Source organism: Phoenix dactylifera, unplaced genomic scaffold (genome assembly GCF_009389715.1).
Source record: "Phoenix dactylifera cultivar Barhee BC4 unplaced genomic scaffold, palm_55x_up_171113_PBpolish2nd_filt_p 002103F, whole genome shotgun sequence".
NCBI lineage: Eukaryota > Viridiplantae > Streptophyta > Magnoliopsida > Arecales > Arecaceae > Phoenix > Phoenix dactylifera.
In genome coordinates this window covers 9,318-20,812 of record NW_024069376.1, presented here as the reverse complement: position 1 = coordinate 20,812, position 11,495 = coordinate 9,318, and the positions used below count along the sequence as shown (strand labels likewise).

Genomic DNA, 11,495 nt, shown 5'->3' with positions numbered 1-11,495 from the left:
TTCAGCACTAGCAACCAAATCTTCTTTTCCTTGAAAGAAATTTACTAAATCAGCCCTTCAGTTGAACCTTATTCCAAACATGAGATGTTAGTACCCTACTTATCCCTTTAACTATGTCTAAATTGAGAACAAGTGGGGGGATAACCTCCTATTTCCTCTTTTGTGCTGCCAAACAGTCTGTCTGGTCTGACCGGTTAACCTTCTCTTGCTTTGACATGTGAAAGGATATCCCTCAGGAGTCAAGTCTGTCCATGGAGAGTGGTAGAATAGGATTAACTCCCTCTCATATCATAAGCCAATTACTGTACTACCTCCTTTTTTTTTCACCCTTAATATTCACTCTTAAGTGTATAATAAAAGTCAGAAGGTAATCTATCTCTATGACAAAAATATATGTTCTTTGCCCCAACACTACCTGTCACTAATGGCCGCGGAATCTTATCTGTACAAGATTTTTTTTTAATCAAACTCTCTACACTAAATTAATATAAGAAGTTCAATTACTTCGGCTACTCTGGGTTTTGGATTGTATCTTTTGCACCGAAGAATAATTGACACTATAACAAAAACAACAAGAAGAAGATGCTTGTCCAATATAAGAAGAATGCAAATGCCACCATCAAATGGTCTGTGTAAGTGGTGGATCCAGCTCGCTTCCTATACAAAAGATAAGAATAAAAAAATAAAACTAAAGAAATATTAGTCCATTGAAAGCGGTATTCCACCAAATCAAAAATATAAAAAGAAGGTAACCCCTTCCTCGTAAATAAAAATAAAAGAATGAAAATAAACAATGGTTTCAAAAATATTGACTATTTTCAAATATTAAAGAATAGTTGCATGCAATATTCTTTGTTTTTTGGGTTCTTGGGTTAAGGGGGTGGGGCATGGGGGCTCTAATAGTCTTATGTACCAGGATCAAAATTTTGTTGATCTGGGATTTATGAACTTTGTAAACAATGCCTTCCCATTGCCTTCCCTCTCATTAGCTTCTCTTGATTCCTCCACATTTTTAGGTAAAATAATACCTCCATTTATTGTGGATGAACCAAACTCTAATTTGAGTGTCGGACCATTTGACCTATAATAATGTATACTTGATTCCCAACTTTTTGATAAGTTTTATAATGAACTGCACATAAGTATATTTTAGGTTTTTGTCTCTAAAGGCAAATTTCTGCACCAACAACTTTTATTGCTGTTTTATTAAGGTCATAGTATTGGGAAGCACGAATTCTAAACATCTGGATACAAAAATAACAAGATAAAGGCAATTTGGCTTATTACTTAATTAGCTCTAGGTTTATTGCATCTTATTTTGTGGATTTCTTCTTCTAATCTATTCAATGAATTTTTCTAATCCTGATTCAGATGTTTTTATATCTTGTGGTTTCAATCCTATGATTATTTTGTTTTTATTTATGATAATACCTTTTTTGGGGGGAAGGAGAAAAGAAATAAAAATTCTGGCTTAGGAAGGTTGATGGTCTGGTCCCAGCTTCCATTAAAAGCCTTTTGGCATGCAGTATGGTTAAATATCAGTTACAAGAACTGCTTATATCTGATACTAAGACTAAGAAATGCATACATGTTTTGAAACCCATTTTAATGGATGCTAGATCAAAGCCATTTTTTGAGATGTCTATTGTTATACTCCCAAACCAAGAGTTTAACAAACACCGCATGCCTACAAGGTAGACCTTATAAGCATAGAAGGCTACCTGATTAACCAACTAAATCAAATCTTAGTAAATTCAATTTAAAAGCAAAACTCACTCAATCATCCAGAAATAAGGTAATGAAAAATGTAAGTACTAATTTATCCTCAACAACAATATATCCCAAGATAATAGAGAGTTCCAATGTTTTAGCACATAATTTGGTAACCAAACCAAATCTAAAGCTAACCGATATAGAATCCAACTAAATAACTAAAGAAAACTATATCTATTAGGAATTCCAAAGTAAATCTATGTGTGCGCTCCCCTAGCCTTATGTGTTTCATGATTCAGAATCTGAAAACAAGGAAAAAAGAAATCAGAGAAAAAAGATAGTGAGCAACACTAGGTCAGAAAGTAACATAACATTTCGAAATAGTGTCTAAATATGCTGAGCAAATGATAAACCGAAATAGCAGTTTACAAACATAATATAGACTAGGCAAAAGCCTTATTTTCTCTAAATCTCAACGAATGTCTTTTAGAAATTTACTTTTCATGAACTATTAATAAACTCAACATCAGGCTATGGCCACATAACTTAGTAACATGGGTCACATACTGAATAATAAGCATAACAGATATAAAGTAAACCAGGTACCAGATAACAGATATCAAATAAGAAGCACTATTCTAATCACCGGTGGCTCGGTATTAAAATTAGTTTTTAAAATTACAAATCGACAAAACAAACGTATTATTCTCACTGGAAAGACCAAATCATAGCTATGCTGAGAATATATAAAAATGCAAATCGATAAATTACCCAATCAACTTTCCAACTCATTACTCAAAATAAGTCATGTCCAAAATAACTTATTTTCAAGAGTTTAAAAATATATACAATATTCTTGTATTATTTCCAACAGTACAATGACTAGAATAGATAAGATTACATGCTTGACCCATTTATCGCATTAGAATGCAGTGTTGTAAACAAACTTAACCAAATAATTGGAATCTTCCCAAATTTATTTTTTTAAGCAAATTATGAACAGAAACACTAAGAAGTGTTATGTTACTTATCTCTATCAGCAACAAACTCAAGCACGGTGTTTACCGGTCCACACCTAGCATGTCCAATTAATCAATACAAATTTAGTTCGTCCTTCATCAACCATCAATACAAGAAATAAATAAATTATTTCTAAATTCCTAATTTCAGCTCTAATGTCCAAATTACTTTTAGCTATAATTTTCTTATCCTACTTAATTCGTGACTACATAAATAAATAAGAAATTAGAGTTTTACCTTGATTTAGGGACTAGAGCATAAAACAAGTAGATATAGCAACGATCAAACACCAATAAGGTCAGCAGTACTTCATTGAGTTCAATACTCTTTTATCTTAATCTAGAGGAGGTAAAGAACTTTACAATCTGTTTTCTTAAGTTCTGCATCAAAAGTGCTAAAACTCAGCCAGAATTTCAGCAATTAGAACATGCAAAGATCAGAGAGAAATAAATCGTAATACTTTGCATGATATCATGTCAAACATGCGGTGTGCTAAAATTACAAGCTTTGAGAGTATTCAATCATGCAAGAAGTTTATTCCACTAGTAGAATCTTGAGGGATGGAAATAACAGAGGAAATGGAGGAGAGAGGAAGCAACTTACAGTTATAGGTAATATGATGGCTCATCGATCACATCTTCAGAAATAATGGAGGGGATGTGTTGGACCTTGTACCCATCCTCATTGCTGACCCTGTCATTGAACTCACGGGGCATAGAAATCAGCTTTAGTTCTCGAAGGGTGATCACGTGCTGCAATCCCTCGGGAAGCATCTTCAATTTCTCGCACCAATTGATAGTTAAGTGGGTGAGTCTGGGCATTGCCCCAACCTCCACTGTCCATTCCTCTAAATTTAGGAGTTCCGTTAATATCAAGTGTTGCAGTCGTCGAGCAAAGCCACCAGCAGAAGAACATGACATGATCTTCCCAAGATATGAATTCCGATTCAGTTCAAGAAGCCTGAGGTTTGGCAGCGTCTGCAGCACCGGCATTGGGTCTTGCTCCAATCCAGATTCTCTTAATATGAGCTTGGTGAGGTTTGGAGGGAATTGATTGTTGTCTGGGAGCTGCTGCTGTTGTTTGAATACCAACTGTCCATGCAGTGTCAATGAACGGAGTTGGTGCAGGTTTGGTGCACAAGCGAAAAAGACATCCCCTGAGATTATACGTTCGGGCAAAATCAAAGCCAACGACACAAGGCTGTCCATTTGCTCGAGTGCTTTTCCGAGTGATTTTGCAAACATTCTCTCACATGCTTTGTCAATCGCCTCTCTAGTAAAGCTCGATGTAGCAACACATTTTTTGTTGAATCTGATGCCTAGTGAACGGACGATCTCCGTAATATCCATATCAAATTCAAACTCCCTAATTTCCAAAGTCTGGAAGTTCTTGTGATCCACACTTATCGGTGCGCTTAGAAACATATATATATTAATATATACGTGCCTCAGCGTCCGAATTTTCCAAAATGATTTCGGCAGCAAATAAATTTTTGTGCCTCTCACATCTAATGTCTGCAGATTCAGGAGATGTCGGATGGAGGATGGCAGCCTCTTCAAATCAGTGTATCTGAATCCCAGGTATCGTAGATGAATCATGCTGCCGATCTGCTTCGGTAACTCTTCCAAATCTTCTGCACCCTCCAGATCCAGCACCCTTAATAAGTTTAACCCATTCAAAGATCTTCCCACATTAGTCAAAATTAAACTGAAGCCCAGCAAACTGCGGAGACGCGGTGAGGAAACAGCAACCTCGTCATTTATACGATCGTAGAAAGCTGCACGGTGAGTCAATATACCATTAGATCCTGCCATGTCGTCACTACTGCAAACATAAAGAAATTCATCCTTTTTGGCTTCTTCAAGGCCATAGTCGCGCAACAGATCATGGATGCGTATGTTGTTAACCCGCCCACGAGCCTTGCTTCTTTGGGCAACCTGGATCAAGCACCTCTGCACCAACTCTTCCAACCAATCCCTTGCAGTGTCTTCCATTGTCTGTCGCTGCTCTTGCAGTATGAAACCTTCGGCGACCCACAACCTAACTAATTTGGAGAGAGAGATAATGGAGTCCTCTGGAAACGCAGCAATGTATAGAAAACATGGTTTTAACGGATATGGCAAGTCATTGTAACTTAAACCCAATATATTGTGGCATTCCCTCCCATCTCTAGTAGATGCCCAGTTCATGCTCTGAGCTATTTTCAACCACGTATCGTAGCTAGGATCTTTCCTTGACATAAGACCCCCTAACACCACCAGTGCAAGAGGAAGTCCACCACACTTCTTTGCAAGCTTATGGGCCAATGCCTCCAACTCAGTTGGGACATCTTGATTTGGTGGAAATGCCTTCCTACGAAAGAGTTGCCAGCTCTCCGTGTCATCTAAAAGCTGCAGTTCATGTGGAGGAATCCATGGCTGGGCATCTCTTGCAACCTCAATGTTACGGGTAGTAAGCAGTATTCTGCTACCTTTGTTCCGATCAGGAAAGACTCGCTGCATTTGTCTCCAAACATCAACACTCCATACATCATCCATCACGACCAAATACTTTGTGTCTCTTAGGAAATCACGGAGCTTCTCTCCCACTTCTTGTTCATCCATATGCTCCAAGTCTCCTTTCCTCTGTTTGATTCCCGTTACTTTTTGCAGGATGTCCTTCATTAGCTCGATACCTCGGTAGCTCTGAGAAACTGAAACCCAAGCAAAGGTATCGAAATGTTTTTTAATTGCAGGGTTATTATACACTTTTATTGCCAGGGTGGTCTTGCCTAGCCCACCCATACCCACTATAGAAATTACACATCGTGCTTTCTCATTCCGATCAAGCAATCGACTCATTAATTCTTTCTTATCATTCTCGAAGCCTACAACATCAATGTCATCATCATCAGAGTGAGGAGAGGATTCTCTGAGTGATTGCCAACTTTGATCCATTGCACTACTTTCACCTAGATTAGCAATGCCATATGTGGCTCTGCTCTCAGAGATACCACGGATCTTTTCCTTTATTTTTTCAATTTTACCACCAATTTCATGTAGGGTGATCAATTCACGAGGCTTGTGAGAGTACCTTGACATAGTGCCCATGAAGCCTCTCCTTTGGTGTCGCCTCTCGCCCATGTACTTGATGGTGCCTATGACGTCTTCTATTTCATATGCTACACCGCTCATCTGCCTTATCCAGATCTCCACTCTTTCGTCTCCCCTCCTCCTGGACTCGGCATCTTTGAGGAAACCTTGCAATAGCTGGAGTTGTGCTTTCACCCATTCGACTTGATCTCTCACCCCACGCAAAAAAGCAGCTTCTTGTACGAGAAGGTTGGTAAGCTGAAAGACAACTTTGGCAACCAGAAACTCAGCCATATCTCCTTCCCTCTCTCAGCCCAGATGCTATCGGCCGCTAACCCTCCGTCTGGGAGTTTTGGGGAGAAAAGAGAATAAAGAAAAACTTTAATGAAGAGGGAAAAGAAAAGTAACGACGATTTTGGAGCTGGCGGCCTTCACAAGGGATCCTACCATCTGACGTCCACCATCAGATCCACGAGGCACTCCGCTGCCGCCATCAGATCCCCCCTCTCTGCCGCCTCCAACAGCCTCTGCGACGCCTCCTCCGGCTGGGTCGGAAGGGGTGAGGGAGAATTGGGGGTGAGGCTGGGTTGGGTTGGAAATGTTGGGTGTGTGTGTGTGTGTGTGGGTGGGGGGGGGGGGGGGGGGGGGGGGGTGTTGGGAGGGCGGCGGCTGGGTTTGGAAGGGGCGGGGGAGACGGAGAGGCGAGGCAGACGCAGGGGCGAGGGAGGAAGGGGTTTGGGGGAGACGCCCCGGGGGTGGGGTGGGGGGGGGCGCCGCTGGGTTTGGAAGGGGGAAGACGGAAGAGCGAGGGTTTGAATGTGGTTTGGGGGAGACACGGGGGTGAGGAGCAGCGGCTGGGTTTCAATGGGATTTGAGGGAGACGGGGGGTCTCGATCATGGCAGAGATTCTACCTTATCTTCCTTCTTCTTCTTCTTCTTCTTCTTCTTCTTCTTTATTTTTTTGGGTACATATTCTACCTTATCCCTTCGAGCGACAGCAGGGTCACGATCATGGCAGAAATTCTTTTCAAAGGACCGTGGGGTCTCGATATTTTTTTTAATTTTATTTTTTCCTTTCCAATTCCAAGCAGAGCCTAATGGGTAGAGAATCTTCTCCAAAGTCCAAGAAGCCTCAAAAAAAAAAAAAAAAAAAATCAGGTTCTCCACATGAAAATTAATAAAAGAAGCTCAATTACTTTAGCCATGTGACTTGAGGGTTAATTTATTCCGACGTTCAGACATTTTGATGTGACTTGAGGTTTAATTTATGCCAGAGCCAGGCTGTCATCAGCTGGTATCGAAAGAAACACTGCAGCACCGAGCCAATTTTAAATTTTTAAAACTATTTGACAGCTCTATCTAAGTCATCACCTTTCTCCAATTGTCGAATTACTTTTCACTCCCTCATCTTAAATATATTACTTTCATATGTAGTCTTAAAAGACTAATTTATTCCGATATTCAGAAACTTTCATGTGACTTGAGGTTTAATTTATTCCAACATTAAGACACTATTGCCAGAGCCAGACTGTCCTGGTATAGAAGGAAGCAGCGCAGCGCCGAGCCAACTTCAATTTTTAAGACTACAACCAACGGCTCATCACTCCCAAAATATACCTTTTGTCCGCCCAGCGGAAAAAATCTCTCCAAAAAGCTAAAGATAATTTTTAGATAAAAAAATATTAGATAAAAATATTTTTATTTTTTTTGAAAGGTAAAAATAAATTTTTAAGAGAAGCCCTGTTTCGAAGCTTTGCAAAATATCTGTTTTAAGTTTTGTCAGAAAACTATTTTTTGGACAAAAATACAAACAATAAAATATAACAATTACATACTTTGTCCCTTTATAAACTTAAAAATATGTTGCAGTCCTAACAAAGAAATCTAGCCGTAGATCAGACTCGCTTCCGTGCAAGAAAATATATTCTTATTTTCTATTTTTGTATGCATTTTTTAAATCACGTTTTAGGAGAAAATTTTTTTAATTTCTTTCTCTATTCCTTCCGAAAACCATCCCTTTTTTTCATTGACATCGTGGTCCACGCTGAGATCCTCCTAGAGCGTAAACTACAAAGAATAATACATTAATATGTTATGTTAAATAATTTAATATTATGTTATATTATGAAAAATTAATATATGCTAATAATTATAATATTTTGTACCTTTATTATTGTATTATACTATAAATATAATATTATATTACAGTATATCATAATACATTGATATATTATGTTAAATAATTTAATATTATATTAAATTATTATGCTATAGTTACAATGTTATATACTGTTGCTGGAAATTGGACCCGGGGGCGATCTTCGGTCGAAGAGAGGGAGCAGCAGGTCCTCACAGGGGAGCGGCGATCCGTCGGCGGGTGGCGTCCTCCGTCCAGGTGCCTGCAGACAAACCGGTGGCCGGGTTTTCCGGCGCCGGCCCTCCGACGCTCAAGTCAGAAGGGGGGCAAAATGTATGAGAAGAAGAAGAACAGTATTTGTAGAGTGCGGAATCTCCCAACGCCCCTCTGAGAAGCAAAGGCCCCCTTTTATAGGGAGGTCGGTTTACCTGTGATGTGATGGGGCGAGGCTATAGTACGGCTCGGCATGTTGTTCGGATCGGCGCACGATCGGGTGAATTATTGCGTTGATGTCGGAGGTGAGGTCGTCGTACGACCCGAGCTGGCACGCGATCGGGCGAATTATTGCATTGGTGTCAGAGGTAAGGCCGAGATTAGAGACTTATCATAGTCGATTGGACTCTGCTGGGCTGACTTGCCGTGGAGAGCTGAGGGTCCGTAGATGACAGGAGCCATGCGCATTAATTGTGGAGTAAGCCGGAGATCCGCATTAATTGTGGAGTAAGCCGGAGATCTGCATTAATTGTTGAGTGAACTGGAGGTTTGCAGGGGTCATGCGCAATAAATGCCGGGGTAGTGGCAGGATATGGCCCTTGGCCGGACCTCGGAGGGGTATGGCCGTAGTAGGTGGCTGACAAGGATAGACCTCGGGTGTCAGGAATTTTCCAAGTCGGAGGTTCTGAGGTCGGATGTCTTGAGGTCGGATGTCTTGAGGTCGGACGTCTTGAGGTCGGGCGCCGACTTCGGCTGTCCAAGGTCGGCGGTTGTGCGACTTCTTAGGGGTACTTGTGTCACTGGGGGAAAAACCTTATTCCCCCAACACTACCCTCCGACTTTCGAGTTCGAGCGGCTTGCAGGCTCGGACGTGGGAAGTAGAGACTATCATTAAAGTTGGAGGGAATCACGTCCGCGCCCTTACGCTTCTCGGAGCCTTTATGACGGAACCTGCGCCCTTTGGTGCTTCGAGGTCGCTTTATTCAGCGAACTTATGATGGGGCTTGTATCCTTACGTTTTTCGAAGCAGCTGTAATGGGGGCGGTGCCTCTTGGATCTCCGAGATCGCTTCGTGCGGCGAACCCATGATGAGGGTCCCCGGGCCCGACGAGGCGGCGCCTCGATCTCGTGGTCGAGGCTCCCCGCTCATCAATGAGTATGCCGTTTCGTGCTTCAAAATGGACACACGGCATGATTTGAGGTCGGACGTTTCTGATCTCGTATTAGTGGATCATTGATCTGGGGAGGTGGAGACTACATCGGTGCTCCACGTGTCCCAGAGCCTTATTAAATGAGGGGAGCGGGGGTGATGTCCGCTCGTTCTTCAAGGTGATCTGATCCTGCGGAACCCATGATGAGGCCCCGAGATCCGATGGGACAGCGTTTCGATTTCGTATCCGATTTATTGATCTGGAGTGAATGTGGTGCCTCGGCTTCCGAGGTCGACACGTGGCGCAATCCGGTCAGGGGATGGGAACCGACCCTGTTGATTTGGGCCGTCAGGGGGGTCTATATAAACCCCACGAGTCTGCCCTAAGAGTTCTATTTGGCTGCCTCTCATTTTTGCCGTCTTCTTCTTCTTTCCACTTCTCAACCGAACCTTGCCGACGGTGCTCGGAGCGATTTTCGGCAACCCCCCGTAGGTTCCCACCCTATTTTAGCTAGGGCTTCCTCCCCTCCTTCCTCCTCTATCCTTAGTTTCATTTCGTTTTTCTGTAAAAATGGGTCTCGGTCCTGAGGAAGTAGGGTCGAGTCTATCGGGGGAGGAGTTGGAGTTAATCCGCTCCCGGTTCTTCTTCCAGCCCGGGTTTCGTCTTGAAACTGCGGGGCCGGAAGACAGGGCGACACGGCCGCCCCCAGGTCGGATCGCGGTTCACCGCGAGACGCTCTGGGCCGGCCTACGGTTCCCTATTCACGAGTTCGTGAACAACTTGCTAGTCGAGTACCAGCTCGTCCCGGCACAGTTGGCTCCGAACTCGTGGAGGACCATAATCGGGTTCCCGTCCCTGTGTCTCGGGCATGGGATCTCGATCTCCGTGAGCGTCTTCCGCCGGTGTTTTCTATTAAAGAAAAACCCGGCGGACGCAGGGTGGCTATACTTCGCCTTTCGGGGCGGTATGTCACTCTTCCAGGGTGCCCCTTCCTCTATTCATGAGTGGAAGGGGAAGTTTTTCTTCCTTGCGTCCGAGGCGCCGTGGGGGTTCAACCCGAGGTGGGGGCACCCTCGGTTGAAGACTCTAAACAGGCTCTCCGAGCCCTCGGGGAGGGAGCTGAGGGTCCTGGACTCTTTACGGGCCCTCGGAAAGGGGTACGACCTGACCGAGCTCCTACGGGAGGACGCCCTGGCGAGCGTGGGTCTGAGCTCGGCGCGCCCCGAGGGTAAGAGTAGTTGCATTACCTTCTTTCCTTGTCTGTTCTTTCTTTTTACTATCATTGGTCTGACACTTAGGAGAATCTTTGATTTCAGATATTCCCCACATGCCGACTAGCAACACGTCCCTTTTCTCGCGAATAAAGAGGCGAGAGGCCGAGGCCGGGGGGGCTATTCCCCAGCCTCGAAAAAAGTCAAGATCGGCCGGTGTTTCTTCATCGGCCGGGGCGAGAGGTCCAGAGGCAGGGGCCTCTGCAGCCGACCAGGGGCGGATGTCGGCCGTCGACGATGCGGGCTCGGCGGCCCCGCCTTGTCCCGCCCCCATTGCCCAGCGGGAGGGCCCAGCTACCACTCGTTTACAGCGCCCGGGGCCTGAGCCGACCAGAGGCCCCGAAGCAAGTGGCCCCGGAATCCCGAGCTCGGATGAGCCGAGCTCTTCGAGGGTCTTCCGGGAGGAGTCGGTCGAGCCGGACTCTCCTATCCCCGAGGGGAGCTCGGCTATCCATGATGCCGAAGTCGCACGCGCCGTATTTCGGCATGCGATGCTTCCAGCGGACCGGCCTGAGTTTCGAAACTTGCCGCTGGGAGAGGTCGTTGACGGTACTTACCGCAACACTGCCCGGGTAAGTCCTCTTCTTGATTTCCTTGAAGTTACTAACGAACTTGTGTTTTTCAACTCACGGTCATTTTGTTCCTTTCTTTGCAGCATATTCACGAACTTGACACCCTGGTGTTCATCGCCCAAGGGTGTCAAGAGGAGGCTCGGCAACTCGGCAGGCAATTGGAGCCGGCTAAGAAAAGGATTGCCGAGCTGGAGGCGGCGCTAGCCGAGGCCGAGGCGCGAAGGGAGGCCACTGAGGCCGGGCGCCTCGCAATGGTCGAAGTGCTCGAGGAGGAAAGGGCCGCCCACGCCTTGACCAAGTCGGCTTTGCGCGCTTCGGAGGCGCGCCTGGGGGAGGCCCAATCCGAG

At 44.4% G+C, this 11,495-nt stretch overlaps 1 protein-coding gene across 5 annotated transcripts; it reads right to left on the bottom strand.

Moving 5' to 3' along the window:
* Positions 1-353: 353 nt before the first annotated feature.
* LOC103697869 (putative disease resistance protein At1g50180) lies at positions 354-6,587 on the bottom strand. Of its 5 annotated transcripts, XR_005510288.1 has the most exons (4): positions 6,252-6,587; positions 3,337-6,147; positions 2,971-3,113; positions 2,022-2,788 (listed from the first exon to the last, which is right to left on the bottom strand). XR_005510288.1 is itself a non-coding variant. In XM_039123143.1 (3 exons), exon 2 carries the CDS (start codon positions 6,096-6,098, stop codon positions 3,339-3,341), a length of 2,760 nt encoding a protein of 919 aa, XP_038979071.1. In that variant the 5' UTR covers positions 6,099-6,147; positions 6,252-6,587; the 3' UTR covers positions 354-688; positions 3,337-3,338. The 5 variants fall into 5 exon arrangements, 4 of the variants coding, with proteins under 4 accessions (XP_038979071.1, XP_008778031.2, XP_008778032.2 ...); XM_039123143.1 differs by lacking the exons at positions 2,022-2,788; positions 2,971-3,113 and adding an exon at positions 354-688; XM_008779809.4 differs by lacking the exons at positions 2,022-2,788; positions 2,971-3,113 and adding an exon at positions 354-657 and having other exon boundaries at positions 6,252-6,586.
* Positions 6,588-11,495: the final 4,908 nt, after the last annotated feature.